Raw genomic sequence first — 20,250 nt, 5'->3', positions numbered from 1 at the left:
TGTTATGCCACAACTCTAGCAAGCAAAGCACACAAGTTGCACAAACATAAATAACATCACCATGCACAACCAACAGGCAAAAGATACTTCTTCACATATAAGAAGGTATGGGTACCAATAAGTAGCCCAAATTGTAATGGAGGAAAATTTGATTCAAAATCAAACACACATGACATCAACAACATTGTTCATAGCCCAGAAAAACTATATACAAATTCCTACCATACCTTTCAGGTAACCTGATAGAGTAATTTACAGTGTTATTGCACATAAGTTAAACTCTATTTACAAACCATATTAAGGCCACATCAACAATGGGCTATAGAATATCGAAAGCTCAAATGCACACGAAGAGAAAGGAGAGCAGATCCGACAAAAAGCAGATGATTCATTCATCCATCAATACATCGCGAACAACAATAAGCTAAACTTTCCCCATATATATCAAGCATCAGAAGACTGCATGACTCAATCCAAATTGAATGCAACAGTAAACACGAGCCAAGAAAACCTATGAACATGTAAGACCTTTACGTAGAGTATGCTGAAAATGTGTACATTTGACCCACTTATACATTATGTATATGTGAACATATCAGTAAAAATGTAACGTATCACACAGAAGAAGCCCTCAAGCTTTAAACATTAGAAGCAACAATATTCCTGCATATGAATAATTCTGCAGCTTGATATCTTCACTTTCTAATGTAACTGATACCCTTTGGTATTCTATGCAGCAGCACGTTTCTACTTTGGCTTCAATTTCAGGGCAGCGCTGCATGTATAAGCTAAGTTTTAAATCCCATATAAACACTAATGAAAAAGTCCAGAGCAATTGAAAATGAGCATAGACCACATTAAAGGAAGTAAACTAATGTACCTATTGATGCAGTAACGCTTTCCAGTAGGCGGAGGGCCATCATCAAATACATGCCCAAGATGAGCATCACAAGCTGCACATACAACTTCTTGACGAGGCATGAAAATGATAGACAAGTCCAAATTTGACTTCACATTGTTGTCTACGGGCTGGTAGTAAGATGGCCAGCCGGTCCCACTATCAAATTTGGTAGAAGATCTGTGACAAGCAATATTGAATTTCAGGTTTTTGACATGGTAACAGAAGTATTAAGAATTGGTTTCTAAAAGACAAGCGACTAATAAATCAAATACAAGGAGAATACTAACTCAAATAAAGGAGTGTCACAGCAGATGCAGTGATATGTTCCAGGGGTCTTAGTGTTCCAGTACTCCCTGAAAACGAGAACAACGAAGAGATCAGTAAAACAGGCAGCGAAGAAACATTTCAAGGGCACTAAGAAGCATTGCAATTACATCTACTCCATAAGTGATGCAATCATGGTATATCAACAACAACAACAAACTAAGTATATTCCCACAAAGTGGGGTCTGGGGAGGGTAGAGTGTACGCGGATCTTACCCCTACCTTGGGAGGTAGAGAGGTTTCCGATAGACCCTCGGCTCAAGAAAAGGCAAGGCAATCATGGCATATCCTTTAATGAAATATGGACTAGAATTTGATAAATTTAGAAACTTGTTTGTACGCCTAGTGTGTAGACGCTCCAGTTAACCACATCATGCCTGTGTTAATGATCATTGGGATTTGGGCATTTAGAGTTGAATTCTGAATTCACGGTTGAAATCAATTTTGGGAAATATCCTCAAAATTTAGCATAGACTAGAAGAGACCATCTAGATCCTAGTTCTTGCTCTAAGTAAGATCAGAGAAATAAATAACACAATATGCTGACTCTTTCCGTTTGTCTTCCTCTCGGCAAAGTGTGCAAAACAACAAGCAAGGGCAAAAAGAATGAAAAATTAAATATGATTTACTGGTCCCGTTTTCAACACAGCATATTGCAAGAAAACAAAAAAGCTGAAAGTTCTAGAGTCGGATGGGTCCAAACGCAGGCTTACATAAATGAGCAGACAGATCTATTTTTGTAAAAGATCTAAAAAGGCTTTGCGAAGGTTGTCGCCCGGAGTTGAAACTGGATGCCAAGATTGTTGTAGGAATTGTAAATATCTCAGGACCAGATATATACATTCCCTCTAAATCCTTCTCCTTCTTTCTCCTTATTGGTGTTGAGAAGTCTACTGTTCCCTCTAAATCGTTGCGTTTATAAATGGAAACCCTCAAAAGGGAAAAAAAAAATATCCTGGGGTAAAATCACATCTACATACCCCAAGTCAGCAACCTTTATCCTCCAAAACCCAATTTCCAGATTAATCAATCTCTTCCTCCAAAAATGTAAATGCTAACGTTTGATCAATCAGCAACACTATAGCACTTCCCAATCAATATTCAACTACTGATGTTATTGATGTCTACTAACAAGCAAACAAAATATCCACTTCAGCATAAAAGAAGAGATGAATGAACAAATATCATACCCAGTGAATGCCCGTTCTGTACCCTTTTGTCGTGTGATGTAAAATTGTTCATTCGTTAGCTGCTTCCTCCACTCCTCATCGCTTATAGAGCTATAATCTGTTTTACTGGCCCCTGCATAATGACGTTCATTTTTAATGGTCATGGACTCATGGTAAGATAATTCTCATTTTCGAAAGCTCCATGCTTTAACTATTTCAAGAACATCCCAAAAGATGAATAGACAAATAAGCTTTATTTACTTTATGCCAAACTTTATTGAGACTACTTCACAAAAACCAATCAGTTTAAGCAGTCCCTTAATCTTATATTAGTAAATTCAAGTTTTACATTGATAAGAAAAGGGACCCTGGGCTTAATTCACCCTCAAAAGCCAGCTGATAAGGTGAAGATTTACCAATACCACATATAATACACATCCCCACAGATATAGGACTCAACATACATATTTAAAATTTTCATGTTAATATGCCATTCCAACTGCTATTTCTTGATCAAAAGTTTCAATTGCCAAAATCTTTTTATAGCAATTCTTGACTATTCCACCGAGTAACTGCTACTTCCCACCAGCACTAGTATCTGTAATTTTCTACCAATTCCAAATGAAGTAGGGCAAATTTTGTAAAAGGTTAACATCAGAATGTAAAAGAAATAACAAGCTCAGGAAAAAAGAACTAAAGACTGAACCTTTAAAATTCTTCGTATTCTTACTTTTGCAACCATGTCAAATCATTTTTTCACCCCAATATCCATTCCATATATACCTCCCAATACAAATAGAAATAATTAGATATTGGCGGAGTCAGGATTTTAACTAACGGGATTCAAAATAAAAAAAGTAAAACATACGAAGAACAAAGTGGATTCAATATCTACTATTTTGATATTGTAGATGCAATATAATTTTCCGGCAAAAGGATACGGATGAACCCCTTCCCCCCTCCCCAAAGCTCCACCCATGCCTAACAATATTCATCATAAGAAGAAGAAAATAGCAAACTAGAGTCCTTTTTACTAAATATTCCACACAAACTAGTCAATATATGATCAAAATTAAACAATGATTCTCTATTCTCTAATATAAATAGTGTTGAGAGAGACCTTGAGCACTATCAGATTTCGAAGAAGAAGCTGAGGACCCCATGGCACGAATTGAGACTGTAGTTCTGTTTATAGGTCTGTTTAGTGCACCAAAATTAATGCAAGACAAAGGTTTGCTACTAAATCCCAAATGGGATTTTGATGAAAAGTTTACAGCTGAACTGAAGGAACTTGGTATGGTCTGACAAGCCATGGACATTATGACACAACTGATTCTTGAATATGAAAATGCTGGCATTTTCTAGTATTCATAGAGGATATGTTCCTGTGTTCTGCAAGTCCATGGAAAGATGATTGTTTCATCATCTTAAGCCGTTAAAGCTGCTGAATATCCTTTTATTTCCCACCTTATATATATACTTTTTCCGTTGTTTCAATTTATTTGTTTGATTTTGACTTGACATTAAATTTAAGAAAGTAAAAAATAATTTTGAGTCGTGTTATCTTTAATTAAAGATACGTAAAATATACCAAGATATTCTTTAATCTTGTGGTCTTAAAGTGTCATGTGGAAAGTCGGAAATAAAAGGCCCCCCTTGGCCATGAGAACTATTAATTTCTTTTTGAAATTTTCAATTTTCACGTTTTTATTTTGCGCGATATTTTTCACACGGAATATCCTTGTGATTTATTTTTTTTCTATTTTTGGCGTGATGATTCATTTTTTGCGAAATTTTTTATGATTTTCGCGTGATTCTTTTATACTTTGCACGAATTTTTATGATTTTTGCCCGAAATTTCTTTGTGATTTTTTTCTTCAAATTTTCACGTGATATTTTTTTATTTTCAAGGAAATTTCATGCGAAACCCATAAAAGTTTGCGGGAAGTATAGAAAAATCACACAAAAATAGAGAAAAATTCACACGAAATTTCCTTGTGCTTTTTTTTTTTTTCAATTTTTCGCATGATATTTTTCCATTTTTCGTGCAGATTTTTATGATTTTCTCGATTTTTCGGTACTTTACGTGAAATTTTTCAAGCGAAAACATTAAACATTTCACGCAAAAAAACGAAGAAAAAAAATCACAATGAAATTTCGCGCGAAAACCATAAAATTTGCGTAAGGTACACAAATTGTGCGTAAATCATAAAACTTCGCGCAAAAAATTCTAGCAAAAATCACAAAAATTCACGCACAAAATGAAAACAAATGTGTGTGAAAGCATGTAAGTGTGTGTCTTGTGAGTATATTTGTGTTTAAAGTTGGGTGTGGAAATCAACATTACTAGTTTCAAAAAAAAAAATATGGGTATGGAAACACCAAATTTGAAAAACAGGTTGAAAATCTTGATTTCTACCCTCATATAGCATAATTTGTATAATTTTGCGTTAACTTCATTTAAATTATAAAAAGAACACATTTATTCATATTAATAGCACAAAGACTTGATTTTATTTTTGGGGCTAACACGATGAGATGAAATTTGAATCGAGCCGATGTAGTTGGCGAAATTGTAATTTATTTCTTTTCTTGAATCTGTCGCGAAGTTTGAGTTCACGCATCAAGTGCCATAGAGTGATTTTCGTTTTGCCCTCGCAATTGATGCAGTTCAACTTTACCTTAGCAAATATGCTCTCTACCTGACCGCTCAACTTAATTAAAAGCCTCACTCCCTCCTTTGATTGGTCTAATCGTTAGATGATTCTTTCACCCCCAGCTCGTGGCTTTGCTTTAATATCATGTTGAATTGTATAATCACCTTACATAAAATTTTATATGGTAGATAACACATATTTATTTTTTGTATCTACTGCACTATTTTGTCTATCTAAGATCTAACTGGTTATGACCAGCTTTTGATCGTGAACTCGAGTGTAGCTGAATATTCTTTATTTTGACTAGTGGTGCTTTTTCAATTAGCCAAAATAAAGGTTCATGTCTAGCCACGTTGACTAAACATGCTCCAATGGTCTTTGAGTTGCTAGTACTAGATGGACTGGGCCGCAAGCTTTTTGTTACATAACTGGGCCGCTCTCTGACGGTAAAAATTATACATATATATATATATATGTGGTGGTGTTTACGCAACTAGCCAGTCTTAAATTTTCTTTGCAATTACGGCCGTTCTTGTTTTAAGCAAATATTATATACTTTTCTGCCCTCCATTATCAAAGATCTGGAGCATACATATCCTAAGAGCCTGTTTGGAAAGCCACCTGGTAATTGGAATTGGTGTAATTACTACCTATAATTACATAGTAATTACAACTTTCATACAAATTGTTTGTCGTAATGTAATTACAATGTAATTAATACGTGTTGTTTGGTTACATAATACAACAACAAACGCTAGTTTAATTTAAAACTAAAATAATTATAAAAAAATTAAAATTTAAAAAATATGTGCCTTTATAAATGATATTAAATTAGTTATTTAATAATACATTGTTTCTTGAAAATATGTTAATTAATAATCATATATTTATAACTAATATTGTAAAAAATAATTGATATATAATTTCAAATTAATAATATTTTAATTTTAATTGATTATAAAAATTAAAAGCATACCTTTTTTGTGAGAACATCATAGGATTGGATGTTTGACAAAAAAAGAATATTTATAAATATAATGTCATAACACTATTCAAATGTTTGACAATAATTCTATCAACTATAAGTGAAAAATAAACAACATGCAATGTGAAATAACAAGTCAATAATACTAAAGCAAATATTTTTAAAATCGAAAATATAACCTAAATTCAAAATCCGAAAGAATATTTTTAACATACTACTCTTATTAAATTACAACGTTACATAAGTAAGTTTAAAACTAAAATAACGTAATAATAAATTTAAAAAAATATGTGCCTTTATATAATTCAAAGGAAAGTTTGCTTGAAAATATGAAAATATAAGTCAATAACCTCATTGATCACAACAATTAATAATATTTTAATTTTAATGGCGTCACTTTTTGTATGCTAAGTTTGCTAATGACTCATTTTCTAATATTAAGATATGTAGTTTCAAAAATTAGTATATTAACATGGTTATGCTAAATGAATAAAATTAAAAATAAAAAAAAATACGAAAGAATTACATGGAACGTAACATAAGTAAAGGTTGGGAATGAGAAGAAAGGGAAAAATGAAATATAAATTCTATAAAAAAATATATATATTTTTAAAAAATACAAATGATTAAAAAGTAAAAATAAAAAGAAATTAAATAATAGAAATAAAAAATAAATTAGAAAAGAAAAGAAATTTAAAAAATAAAAAATAAATTAAATAATAGAAATAAAAAATAAATTAAATAATAAAACAAATTAAAATAAAATTAAAAAGAAATAAACTTAAAAATAATCCTCGTAATTACAGGTGTAATTACACCCAATTCTCGTGCCCTCTTGAGACCGGGAGAGTGTAATTACGCCCTCTCAATTACACTCAATTCCCACCTAACTGTGTAATTACACTCAATTACACCCAATTCCAATTATCTGGGTGGCTTTCCAAACAGGCCCTAAAGGAGATCACAACATGTAATCTGAAGTTGGAATTACAAAATTCAAACTTTGAACATAAATATTTGAAGTTAAGCTTAATATCTGAAGTCCAATATATTTTAAGTTGAAGTTTCTAAAGTTGAAACTTCATCTTCAGACTCGAATGACTGAATCTTCTTCTTTTTTCCATTTGGATATATGGGTATGAGATATGGATTCACGTTCACTTCCATTTAAGGAGTATTTTATCCAAATATTACAGATTGGATACAGCTTAAATACTTTTAAAAAATAAAATGGATAAGTCTTAAGCAGTGCTCTTAAAAGAGGCTATGTGTGTACTTACCCCGATCTGACGTGTAACAATTAGCCCATAAATAGAGACAGTGTCATCCACGCATCTTAACAAGCGTGAACTTATCAGAGTTCACAATAAAATATTGTTTTGTCACATGTGGCATCTCCATCAATGACAAAACAAGAATGACACAAAGACAAGAGCAAAATAGCGAAGAACAAGAACAAGAAGAAAACATGAGGAGTCTAACAACACCTTTACAATCAAAACATTGGCACCCAACATGCCAAAACAACCTCAAAAAACCAGAAAGTTACAATCTTTACAGCAACCCACTCCAATTTAATGCCAAAAACAACAATTCTTTATCAAGAAAAGTGAAACCCATATCTTGTTTTGCTTCAGAAAACCCAAATCAACCAATCTTGAAAGAAACAAAACCTCCATTAGTAGTAGTTGGATCAGCCAATGCAGATATATATGTTGAGATTGATAGGTTACCAAAAGAAGGTGAAACAATTTCAGCAAAAACAGGTCAAACATTGGCTGGTGGAAAAGGGGCTAATCAAGCTGTTTGTGGTGGAAAACTTGCTTATCCAACTTTTTTTATTGGTCAAGTTGGTGAAGATGCACATGGGAAATTGATTACTGAAGCATTAGAGAATTGTGGGGTATGTTTGGATCATCTTAGTATTGTTACTAATGCTCCCACTGGGCATGCTGTTGTGATGCTTCAATCTGATGGACAAAATTCTATTATTATTGTTGGTGGTGCTAATATGTCTTGTTGGCCTGAAAATTTGTCTGATGAGGATTTGGAGATTGTGAAAAGTGCGGGGATTGTATTGCTTCAAAGGGAAATTCCAGATTTTGTTAACATTCAAGTTGCAAAGGTTTGAGCTTTTCATTCATTTAGGCAAAATTCAATTCGTGTGTGGATTGTGAAACCAAGGGTCGAATTTATATTTCAATATTTCTCTTAAGTTATCTTAGTCTTTATGTTTTTGCTGAAATTGAGGTTCTCCTTTTGAGGAAAGTACTCCCTCCCCTCTAGTCCATTTTACTTGTCATGCTTACTAAAAATAGATGGTCCAAAGCAGTTGTCATCTTAGAAAACCAAGATATAATTAACTTTTAGGTTCCACCTTTACCGAGAGATTAATGTGCTGTAAATGAGTAGTACTATTTAAATTGAGATCAAACAATAAATAAGGAAAATTTAGTCAAATTACTCTTTTAGTTAATGTTATCTTAAGGGGCATGAAAAAAAAAGAATATGACAAGTAAAATGGAGAGGGAGTAGATCATAATAAATAATAATGTGTATTCACCCACTTACCTTTTTCTTGATAATTCTCCTTGGATAACTAAAAAGAAAAGAAAACAACCAAATTGATGGATATCTTTTCTAATGTTTCTTTGGATGATTAAGGGGACACTGTTAGAGAATTAGCTTACCCAATTGTAATTGTGAGTATCACACATGCCCTGCCACACACAAAATTCTGGTATTTAAGTGGAGAAGGGTAGAAGGGCAGGTCATTATCCATTGAGTTTCGAACCGTGTACTGCTGGCCCTCGGGATTTCTCCATTATAAAAAAATTGTGAGAAGGGAAATATCCTTCTTTTAGATAAAATAGGAGAAGATTTACTTTCATTCATTTTGTATGAAAATCTTTTCATTTTGGGACATTCCAAAAGACTATTCCAGTGATGTATTATTTTATAGGGAACTACAACTTTCAAGCGTTCAAGTTCATCTAGCTATTCAAATTCTACTCTCTAATGTGGTTTTTTCTTTGTCAAACTAACTTTTCAAAAGTAACTGTAATATCCTTCCACTACTAGTATTATAATACTCAAGGCAATTACTATCTTGAACTCCATATCTGTCAAACATCATCATATTCGAATGGAGGAAGAGTGTGTGTGTGTATTCTTTTTCTTTTGTGTGTGTGTGTGTGTGTGTGTTGCGTGTGCCTGCCTATTTCATGATGATGTCAAGTGTCTTTGGCTGATAAGCTTCTTTAAACGTCTTGATGTCTTCAGGCTGCCAGGAATGCACATGTTCCAGTTATTCTAGATGCTGGTGGCATGGATTCTCCAGTCCCTTTAGAACTTCTTCGTTGTGTTGACATTTTCAGCCCAAATGAAACTGAGCTGGCTCGCATAACAAAAATGCCAACAGCAAGTTTTGAACAAATCAGCAAGGCGGTGGAGAAGTGCTATGAACTGGTCTGTTTTCACATACCTGTTTTATTCTTATTTCCTAAAGTTTGCATCCTTAGTCTTGCAGCAGTTCACTTGATTTAGACTGGTTCACTTGATTTAGACTTTATCGGGTGACCCAAAATAACTTTCCAACTTAAATTTTTGGAGCCTAAATCTAACATTCCTTTTGAGGTGTTATAGTTACTTGCTCTATTGTTGTTGTAAATTTGTGATTATATCAATCTTGATTTTGTGTGATGATGCTTCTATGCTCGTTTATTTCCCAGGGAGTTAACCAAGTCCTTGTTAAGCTTGGGGCCAATGGATCCGCTCTTTTCACAAAAGGAGAGGAACCGTTGCGGCAACCCATTATAAAAGCTGCAAAAGTCATTGATACAACAGGAGCTGGTGACACTTTTACAGCTGCTTTTGCAGTGGCCCTGGTGGAGGGGAAATCCAAAGAGGAATGTTTGAGATTTGCTGGTAAGCATGCTGGTGCTTTCTCCCAATTTTTGTTTATCAGTTACCCATCTGACAAAAAGGTGCGGCCCTTCCCGCACCCCTGCGTGAAGGCGGGATGCTTCATGCACCGGGCTGCCCTGTTTAGTTACCTAATTGATAAAGGCTTCTGCACTTACAGCCGCAGCAGCTTCTCTATGTGTACAAGTGAAGGGAGCTATCCCAAGCATGCCCGAGAAGAAAGCAGTTTTCAATCTTCTTCAGTCAGCTTGAAGAGTTTGGTATTCCTTCATCATCTCCTTGTACATAAAAATAAGAGGTAGTCTTCTAAATGTTTGGATTATATTACTTGGTGCTTTGCCCTAATCGTAGGAGAAAAAATGATAACACGGTTAAAAATGGAAGTCTGCTGGGGAGTAAGTGAACAAGAGAGAACACAAGAGTATCTAAAATAACTTGGATGAAGTTCCAGTTGATAACTATCTGACAAGATAATGTTGTATTCACAATGTAGGCATATGCATTGGTTGCCTAAACAAGTTGAAACAGAAAATTAGACTTTAGAAGAAAGATGAACAAAAAACTAAAAGGAACTTTTTTTAAAACTGCGGCAGTGATGAAATTTGAAGGTCCCTCTTCCCCCATGCATACCTCTTTCGTATGTGGTTCAAGCAAATCCTCATTTCCGGATATCACAAAAGTAATGCTTCTCATTAGTAACAGGATGTTTGTTTCTTGACATGAAGGTTCTCAGGTTGATGAGTTGAAGTTCTGGACTTTTGGTTTTCATGAAGAGGTGAGTGAATTACTATCATCGTTTCCCATTCATTCTTTTAGCCATTTTCTCTTTTCTGTGGTAAATGTTTTCCAACTTCTCTTTTCTTAAACCACCATACTTGTGCATCTGATATAATTCAGGACTGCAATGGAGCACTGGTTAACTTCAGGAAGGAGCACTAATCTGCATATTTTGCTGCTGATGCCTTCCGCTTGTTAATTTTGGGATTGAAGATACATCCCTGATAACTCTAGCTTTTTTAAAAGAACTTCTGGTGTAGTATCTTTTTCCATGATTTGTTTCACTTGTGCTTATGGCATCTCAATTCTCAGCCAATGAATAACTCCAGGCAGCTGGTTAGCATAGCTGTGTCCTGTTTGCCAGGAAACTAACCAGCAAAAGGGCACATTATTTTATACTTTAGCTTCCGTTACCGATTAGTGCTGGAAAAATTCCAGCTTTGACAAATTTGACTGCTTTTCAGGATTGAAATGAGCTTCATCTTGTTCCTGACTGATTTACTTACTGGTTTTGCTATTCTTGTGCTTTCTTCTTATTTTGACATTTAATTTTCTTAGTTTGTTGGTTTGCTCATCTTGGACTTTCAGTTGTAAGATACTTGAGGGATATGTGATATGTGATCACAAATAGAAGCATGCATATTAGATGTCAAGCTATTGGTCTTAGGCTTCAAGTTAATTCTGTAACTACATTGTCTGATATTGTTTGATTAGGTGCAAGTGAACTTGCCATTTAGCTTGAGGCAATATTATATCCAACAACTCTACTTTGGAGAATATCTTCTTTAGTGCACTGCAATATACTCCCTCGGGCCATCTCAAAAGAAGCTTGGTCACAATAAAGAAGTATACAAACTATTTAAGTTTATCAACTCCAATGCAATTCCTTAAGGCTAGATCTTTAGTTTATTTATATAGCTGGCACAGTGCCTCGCCCGTAGATTCCCCTGATACTAATATTTTGGCCTTTGTTAGCTCTATGGTTTTGTCATAGTTTCTGATGTAAAGCAAGCTAACAGTATTTCTTTCTTACCTAGCTTTTGTAATTTATGCATCTACTTGATGCCAGTAATGGAATCTACTATTACTTCATCAAATTTATATTTTAGACCAGTTTTGCCCAAATATTTGCAAAGGTTCATTTTTTTTGGCAATTAAAGGAATTCTATTAATTACCAAGTGAACTCACTACAAAACCAAGGGGGATAAACTAATCCACCCTTCTCAGGAAAAATACTATCAGCCTCTAATACTAAGAAACCCAACAGTAAACAAACAAAAACTCTCTTCTAGTCATCTAAAAGCTAATATGATCTAACACATTCCTCCAATCTCCTATAACCTAAGTTACACGGACTCGCCATTTTGGGTGCTGTTCCCGTCCGTGATACGGTCGGGTGCGGGTGGGGGGACGGCAAACGTCCGGGATACAGTCAATTACATACGAATACTTTGATCGGGGTCCGTCGACAAATTTGGGGGAAATTTTTGAGATTTTGATTTCTCAAAATTAAAAATAAAACAGATTTAAGATAAGGAAAATGACACACCTTCAATATTATAGTACTTTTATCTCATTTTTGATGCTTCATGTTTCCGATAAACCAAGAATACAAGATTGTGTTGAGTTCGGATGGCAGAGAGAAGCACTGATATAGATGGAGGGTTTGTTTTCGGCCTTGAATGCTTTCTCTTTCTATCTTGAGGAAAGAATGAAAGATCATGAAAAGATGACCTAGAGGCTTCAAAACTTTACTCTGTAAAAGCTTGAAAAGGAAATTTGGGGAATATGAAGAAGACGATCGCATTTAATTTGGAGGAGACATGTAGTCGTGTACAAAGCTGAATTAAGACTCTTAAAAGTCTTAATTGTATTAACGTACAAAAATGACCCATTTATTCTTCATATGTGCTATTTTTATCCCCTTTATTTTCCATTATATGCTCCTTGTGACACAAAATTGAAAGACACCTAATTATGCTGTTTATAAATGTTTCTTTCTTATACAATATACGGATTAATATGCCTTTTATATTTTTTTCATATTTAAAGTCGAATCCCCGCACCCGTATCCATAACTGGATACGCACCCCCGAATCTTAAAATTTAAATTTTGCCGAATGCGACACTCGAATCCCTACCTGTATCGGATACCCGCACCCGAGTCCGTGTAAATTAGCCTATAACCCTTTACTCTGATGCAAAGCCCAAGTTTAGCTTGATGAAGCACAGCAGCAAAGCTTGCCTTCAAGATTACCCCTCTAGCTCCCTTGCCTGTTGCATTTTGTTTCACCCATCTCCATTCATCCCCCCATTGCTGTATCCTCCTCTGATATTTCTGCCAGTTGAGCATTTCCCTCCACAAAGTTTGAATATATGGGCATTCAAAGTATAGGTGATCAGCAGTCTCAGGTGCTTGGGAGCACATAACACAACAGATACTGGTATACCCCATTTTAGTAGCAGATCCTTAGTATTTGCAAAGCTTTTAGATATGCTTATTTTGAAATGACCTTTTATCAAATGTAGTTTCAAAATAAGTACTTTAGAAGGGTAGCAGTTGTATTTGGCAAAAGTATTTGAGATGCTTGTTCGTGTTAGATAAATAGCTTATGTTTGGTCAATTTTGTCAAAAATGATTTTTGAGTGACAAATTAAATAAATGTAAAGATTCACTTGCAATAGGTAACATTAAGTAAAATGATTCAAATATTTGTTATGAGAGGTAAATGGGCTCTTTTCTTTTCATTTTTTTTTTTTTTTTTTTTAGCCAATTATGAATTGCATTAAATGGGCTTGCATTAAGGTGAAAAGCATATAGTTTTGTGGTGAGAGCAGCCTTTAGTTCTAAAAAATAATTTTGTGCTTTTACCTCCGGCCAGAAGCTATAAATTTCTGATTCCTCTTTGCAATAGAAAATTGCTTTTGTTACTACTTCGAATCACTTCTCCCTCTTGTTTTATTTAAGAAACCCAACCAAATATCTTAACTCTCTAAAATAAGTGATGAAAAAAAAGTAACTTTCACAGACAACAGTAAAGCACTTCTAATTCAAACAGATTATTGAGTGGTAAATGTATGTATCCAACACACATATCTTGCATTTATTGATTTGATATACCAAGTGCCAATATATTTTTATCAGATGACAGACGTGAATATGGTAAATACTTAACCCCACCCCCACCCCAACCCCTCAACGTGCAATGTCATATATCTATCGGCTTGGTGTAAACACCGGGCAAATAAAATATATACAATGGTGAAATTAGGAATTTCACTAAAGGCGTTCAAGATTTAATATATTTGTAAAGTACTAAGTGATTTTTAACTTCTATATACAATATAATTTTTTATATAAACAATATAATTTTCCGATTAGGTAAATGTAGTTGATAATCCATCACTCTACATAGCTACGTCCCATACCCTGCGGCCTTAGCTCAAAGGTGGATCCACCTTTACAACACTAGGTACAGATATTTTGAATCCAAACTATCTATATCCACACACTAAAGTACACTTTTTGTTACCAAAACTTAATGGATGATATTTCATGCCTAACCTAAAAAATATAGATCCTTTCCTTTTTAATAACAGTGAGATATTTTAAAGCACATGAAACATACCAAAGCCACTCAATTGCAGAAAAAGAGTGATGGATTACAAGCGGTTGGTTCTGTTTTGGCCTGTCATGTCATTCCAGCAATTAAAAGGACAAAATGCAATGATATTTGGATAATAAAACACTTTGCAATTGACAGCCACTAACGTGCTTTATTTGTTGGTATTTATTTGTTCTCATGGACGGTGAAAAGAAGGACAGCTAAATAATAGAATTGGAGTTAAAAGAAAGTCCAAAATATCAGTCCCAAAGCTTTGGGGAAAGTCCAATACTTAATATAATAACTCATGGAAGGATGACAATTTAGTTGGAATTATATGAACACTTATGTGGACTTGATAATCAAAGTAACGGGAAAATTTCATTGAAAATATCTCCTTCTCAGGTTCTTTTGTTTATAAAGTGTTGTGCAAACGACTACAATTCTAATTGCAGTACTCCCTCCGTCTTATTTTATGTGAGAGAATATTGTGATTTAGTAATTAGCACTCATGTACTCTATTACAAAATAAACATCGAATATAATATAGCACAAGCATTTAACGAGCTCAACTCAAATAGAAAATAGCATTTGGATAGTGGCGGCCTCAAAATTTCCTTTTGACCGTGTTGCAATTCGGGTTCATAAAATTCAAGACAAAATTAAAACAACAATTATCCTTTTTAGTGGAGTAAAAGTGAGAGTTCCTCATGGCTTTTCAAGTTGGTGCAACAAATTATGTCGTTGAGAATTGAATGAGGATGATAAGATAATATCATTTTCTGAAGAAAAGAATAGTCATGTTTTAACCATCTGAAAAATGTGTGTAACATAAAATGGATAAGGGATATTTAATTTACATATGTATGGTCTTAACGCCCCGCAGTCAACTAAGTGAAACGACAATCCATCACTATGGTTAGGCGTTTGGACATGCAGTTTGAAATCATGAGATAAAACCAGCGTTTGGACATGCATTTCATATCATGATTTCAAACCATGGTTTAAAACCCCAAATCATCCAAATAGGCATGATTTGGGGTTTGAAACCATGGTTTCAAAAAAATTAACTATAAAATGTGACTCATAAGTTTATATTTTATAAAAAAGGACCCATAAGTTAGTAAATATTTTTAACAATTACTCCCACCAATTATTTACCAACCTTTATTTATGTCTATCATGTGAGAGGATTATATTAAAGAGTAGTTACATTACTATTCATGTTAAATTTTCATTTTTATTGAACTAAAGTTTGATCAATTGATGTTGCATTTTTTTAGAAAGGCCTTCTAGCAGCGTATTAATTTTGGTATGAACCATGACTTGCTCATTTGGTAATATTATATAAGAATTAGGAATGTTTTGATAGTTTTCACAACTTGTGAGTTTTTATGCCTATAAGAGAAAATACAACTTAAGATATCAGATTTCAAACTATGTCCAAACGGCTCCTTCGTCCCTAAAATGTTGAAAATTTTAGTCCGATGAACAGTTCAAATCTTGAGCAGAATAATTCTTTTATTTGTATTCTGTTATGTTCTCATAGAAGAATATGTACATCAATATACAGCTACTGCTAAGTTACATGATAAATGGAAAGAGCTAACTTCTAGCTATTTACCCTACAATCAAGAACTTAAAATAAGTTTCCTATTTTACAAAGATCACTAGAATCAATCAAGCTTCCAGATTTACAAAGATTGCAGAATCAAGCCTAAAATAAAAAGATTACACATTCAATCCTAAAATATCTCTACACTCCCCCTCAAGTTGGTGCATAGATGTCGCACATGCTCAACTTGCTCACAAACTTAGAAAACATTGTACTCGAAACTGCTTTAGTAAGAAGATCAGCCAATTGATCCTTCGATCGAATCTTAGGCAACTCCAGTATCTTTCCATCCAATTTTTCCTTGATGAAAAATCTGTCTACTTCTACATGCTTGGTACGATCATGTTGTACCAGATTATGAGCAATATCACGTGCAGCCTTACTATCACAATATAGTTGAATTGGTGCCTGAGGTGGATAACCCAAATCTGTTAAGAGAAGTCTCAGCCATAACGCTTCACATATTCCAAGTGCCATTCCTCTGAATTCCGCCTCTGCACTTGAGCGTGCAACAACATTTTGTTTTTTACTTCTCCAAGTAACAAGATTTCCTCCACAAAAAGTGAAATAACCCGAAGTGGACGTCCATCATCAATAGCTCGACCAGTCGACATCAAGTATATACATTTATGCCTTGAGGATCTGCAAATTTTGTGAACAAAATTCCCTTTGCTGGAGCAGATTTCAAATACTTCAAGATGCGCATAATTGCATTCATATGCTGCTCTCCGGGATTATGCATAAATTGACCTACCACACTTAAAGAATAAGCAAGGTCTGGTCTTGTGTGTGCTAGGTACATCAACCTTCCCACAAGTCTCTAATATTTTCCTTTATCAACTGGAATTTGATTAGGTTCAATACTTAGTTTCAGACCTTCTTCAATAGGTGTATCGGCTGGTTGACAAGCTGTCATGCCGGTTTCCTTTAACAAATCTAAAGTATATATTTTCTTTGGGACAAGAAAATTTCTTTAGATGATCTAGACACTTCAATTTCAAGGAAAAACTTTAATGGACCAAGATCCTTCATCTCAAATTCCTTAGACAAGTAACGTTGAAGAGCTTTTCTTTCTTCAGGGTCATTTCCAGTCACCGCCATATCATCAACATATACAATAAGAGCAGTGATTTTACCTTGTTGTCTCTTCAAGAACAAAGTGTGATCGGTGTTACTTTGACTATAGCCAAATGTCTTCACAGATTTTGTGAACTTCCCAAACCACGCTCTTGGGGATTGTTTCAGTGCATATAATGATTTCATTAATTTGCATACTTTATGATCATGTGATTTCGATATCTTGTACCCTGGAGGATGGTCCATATAGACTTCTTCAAATAACTCACCATGTAGAAAAGCATTCTTCACATCAAATTGTTGTAGTGGCCAATCAAAATTTGCAGCCAAGGATAATAACACTCGAACTGTGTTGATTTTTGCAACTGGCGCAAATGCCTTTGTATAGTCGATTCCATAAGTTTGAGTATATCCCTTAGCCACCAATCTCGCTTTAAATCGTTCTATCATGCCATCTGCTTTGTACTTGATTATATACACCCATCGGCATCCAACTATCTTCTTTTCGGGTGGACAATCAACAAGTTTCCATGTATCATTTTTTTTCAAGGATTTCAGCTCCTCGTCCATAGCTGCTTTCCACCTTAGGTCAGCTAAGGCTTCCTGCACATTGTTAGGAATAGATATAACAGATAATTGATTCACAAATGACTTATTTGATTCTGACAAACGATGATTAGACACGTAATGACTTAGTGGGTATCTAGTCTTACTAGAAATTTCTGGTTCATAAATGGGTTTAGGGAGACCTCTATTGTGTCGTGGTGGTAGTTTGACTGATGGTTCGGGTACAAACTTAGAAGCATCCATGATTGGCGATGATTGGTTTGATACCGTCATTCTTGTCGAGTGAGAGGTTCATGTGATATTGGACTAACTTCTCCAACTTCTTGATTTCTAGTAGCACCCAAATCTTCTTCTTCAATTTCCTAATTTTCAGTAGCACCCAAATCTTCTTCTTCAATTTCTTGATTTTCAGCAGTACCAATAAGCATTCTACCACATCCCGATTACCTCTCATTTCTTGATGTTCACCACCACATAAACTTGATTCATCTATAACCTGGTTAGTAGGTGCAGAAAGTATCAACTCTTCATAATTAAGAGATAAAATATCCTTCTGGCACTCCTCATGCAATTCAGTTATATTAGAGAAATACATAGACTCTTCACGAAAAACAACGTCCAACGTAACAAACATTCGTTGAGTTAGAGGATAGAAACATCTGTATCCTTTTTTATGAGCAGCATATCCCAAGAAAACACAACGCAATGCGCGGGGAGCTAGCTTGTCATGTTGATGCTTATGAAGATGTACAAATGCCACACAACCAAAAACATAAGGGGTCAAATTTGGGACTGCTGGTGCAATCACTGCTTCGGCAAGAGATTGAGAGGGTGTTCTAAAATTAATTGCGCTGGAAGGTACCCGATTAATCAAATATGTTGCACAAGTGAGTGCTTCTCCCCAATAAGATAGTGGCATATGAGCTTCTATCAATAAAGCATGAACAACTTCTAACAAATACCCATTTTTTCTCTCAGTTACCCCATTTTGTTGGGGTGTATTAGGACAAGTCGTTTGATGAATAATTCCTTGTGTTTCCAATTATTTCTGAAGTTCATAGCTAGAATACTCTATAATTTGTCACTACGTAGAACTTTTACTTGGGCATTATATTGAGTGCAAATCATTTTATGAAACTTTTGAAACAACAAATTCACTTTTAAATTTCATCAAGCACACCCAAGTCATTCTAGTACAATCGTCTATAAAAGTAACAAACCAACGTGATCCACCTAAGGTATTCACCTTGGATGGACCCCAAACATCTGAATGTATAATCATAAAAGGAATTGAACTTCTATTCATTTTTGGAGAAAAGGATACACGATGACTTTTTGAAAGTTCACAAACATCACAACGGAGACTAGAAGCATCAAATTTTGCAAATAACTTAGGAAATAATTTCTTAAGATAGCCAAAAGAAGCATGTCCCAATCGTTGATGCCATAGCCAAATATTAAATTTCCTTGTTTTGTCCTCACAACTAAACACATCTACTGATAATGCTTGGCGTAACTGATTAGCGCTTTGTGAATCCAAGTCCACGTAATATAACTTCTCTCGTCTAGTACCATAACCAATCGTCTTCCTCGTCCGGATGTCCTTAAACACACAAAGTTCAGGCCAAAAAATCACAACACAAAATAGAGCAGTGGTAATTTGAGAAACAGACAAAAGATTATAATCCAACGATGGAACTACTAAGACAGATTCTAAATTCAAATTATTAATGAGGGACAAAGATCCTTCCCCAATGATAGGTGCTGAGGAACCATTTGCGGTGGAAATATACTTTTGTGACGAGGGTTTAAGGGATGATACTTGTTTAGAATCAAATGTCATGTGATCCGTAGCTCCGGAATCAATTATCCATGTACTATTAGAAACAAGTGCGGATGAATTTAAAGCCTTCCCACTGTTACCTCCATTGCCGCTAAGGCTGTGGATTATCCAGCAACATCTTCCTGAGCATTTGTTTCTACAATTGCGACGAGTTGTGAGGTCTTCTTTGCATTTTTCCTTCCCGAATCACGATTGTGATCCCACCAGTCCGGTATCCCACAAGTTCAAAGCAACGATCTTTTGTGTGCCCTGGTTGGTCGAAGTGAAATACAACTATAAGTGGACTTGTTGATACCCTTAGACTTCATTCGATCTGGTTGATTTTGAGAAGATCGATTTTGATTTGATCTGTATTTGCTCACCATGGCTGACGCTTCAAATTTTTCAAGTTCTCCATTCAGTGCTGCATGCCGGACAGATTCATAATGAACCATTGAGTAGCATTCTTCTAATTCTGGAATAGGATCCTTTCTCAAGATTTCACCACGAATTTGTTCAAATTCACCATCTAAACCCAAAGAAAGATGTGCACCCTTTGTCGTTGAATAGACTTGCGATAAGAAGTGACATCCTTCTCATTTTCCATGATAACCTTATCACGATGATCCAACTCACTGAAAATTTCAATTAATTCGCCATAATAGAAAGAGAGAGATCTACCATTTTGTTTGGCAGAAAAAGCCTTTTGATTCAAAGTAAAGACTTGTAGTTCATCCGCCCCATCATAGAAGGCTGTTGACAGAGCTTTCCAAATATTCGAGCACTAGGCAGGCGGATATATCGCTTCATAATCTCTGGAGACATA

At 34.8% G+C, this 20,250-nt stretch overlaps 2 protein-coding genes across 3 annotated transcripts; one reads left to right on the top strand and one right to left on the bottom strand.

Moving 5' to 3' along the window:
* Positions 1 to 366: 366 nt before the first annotated feature.
* Positions 367 to 3,745, bottom strand: LOC132036069 (peptide methionine sulfoxide reductase B1, chloroplastic). The gene is made up of 5 exons (XM_059426298.1): positions 3,515 to 3,745; positions 2,416 to 2,527; positions 1,189 to 1,254; positions 881 to 1,078; positions 367 to 775 (listed from the first exon to the last, which is right to left on the bottom strand). Exons 1-5 carry the CDS (start codon positions 3,711 to 3,713, stop codon positions 748 to 750), a joined length of 603 nt encoding a protein of 200 aa, XP_059282281.1. The 5' UTR covers positions 3,714 to 3,745; the 3' UTR covers positions 367 to 747.
* A 3,636-nt stretch (positions 3,746 to 7,381) lies between these two features.
* LOC132035999 (ribokinase) lies at positions 7,382 to 11,311 on the top strand. 2 transcript variants are annotated; one of them, XM_059426211.1, is made up of 6 exons: positions 7,382 to 8,161; positions 9,319 to 9,504; positions 9,768 to 9,963; positions 10,121 to 10,220; positions 10,686 to 10,735; positions 10,858 to 11,311. In XM_059426211.1, the coding sequence occupies exons 1-4, from the start codon at positions 7,454 to 7,456 to the stop codon at positions 10,210 to 10,212; spliced, it is 1,182 nt and encodes a 393-aa protein (XP_059282194.1). In that variant the 5' UTR covers positions 7,382 to 7,453; the 3' UTR covers positions 10,213 to 10,220; positions 10,686 to 10,735; positions 10,858 to 11,311. The 2 variants fall into 2 exon arrangements, with proteins under 2 accessions (XP_059282194.1, XP_059282193.1); XM_059426210.1 differs by having other exon boundaries at positions 7,384 to 8,161; positions 10,121 to 10,258.
* Positions 11,312 to 20,250: the final 8,939 nt, after the last annotated feature.

The sequence above is a fragment of the Lycium ferocissimum genome, chromosome 11, assembly GCF_029784015.1.
Source record: "Lycium ferocissimum isolate CSIRO_LF1 chromosome 11, AGI_CSIRO_Lferr_CH_V1, whole genome shotgun sequence".
Taxonomy (NCBI): domain Eukaryota; kingdom Viridiplantae; phylum Streptophyta; class Magnoliopsida; order Solanales; family Solanaceae; genus Lycium; species Lycium ferocissimum.
This window is presented reverse-complemented; position numbering and strand designations above follow the sequence as displayed.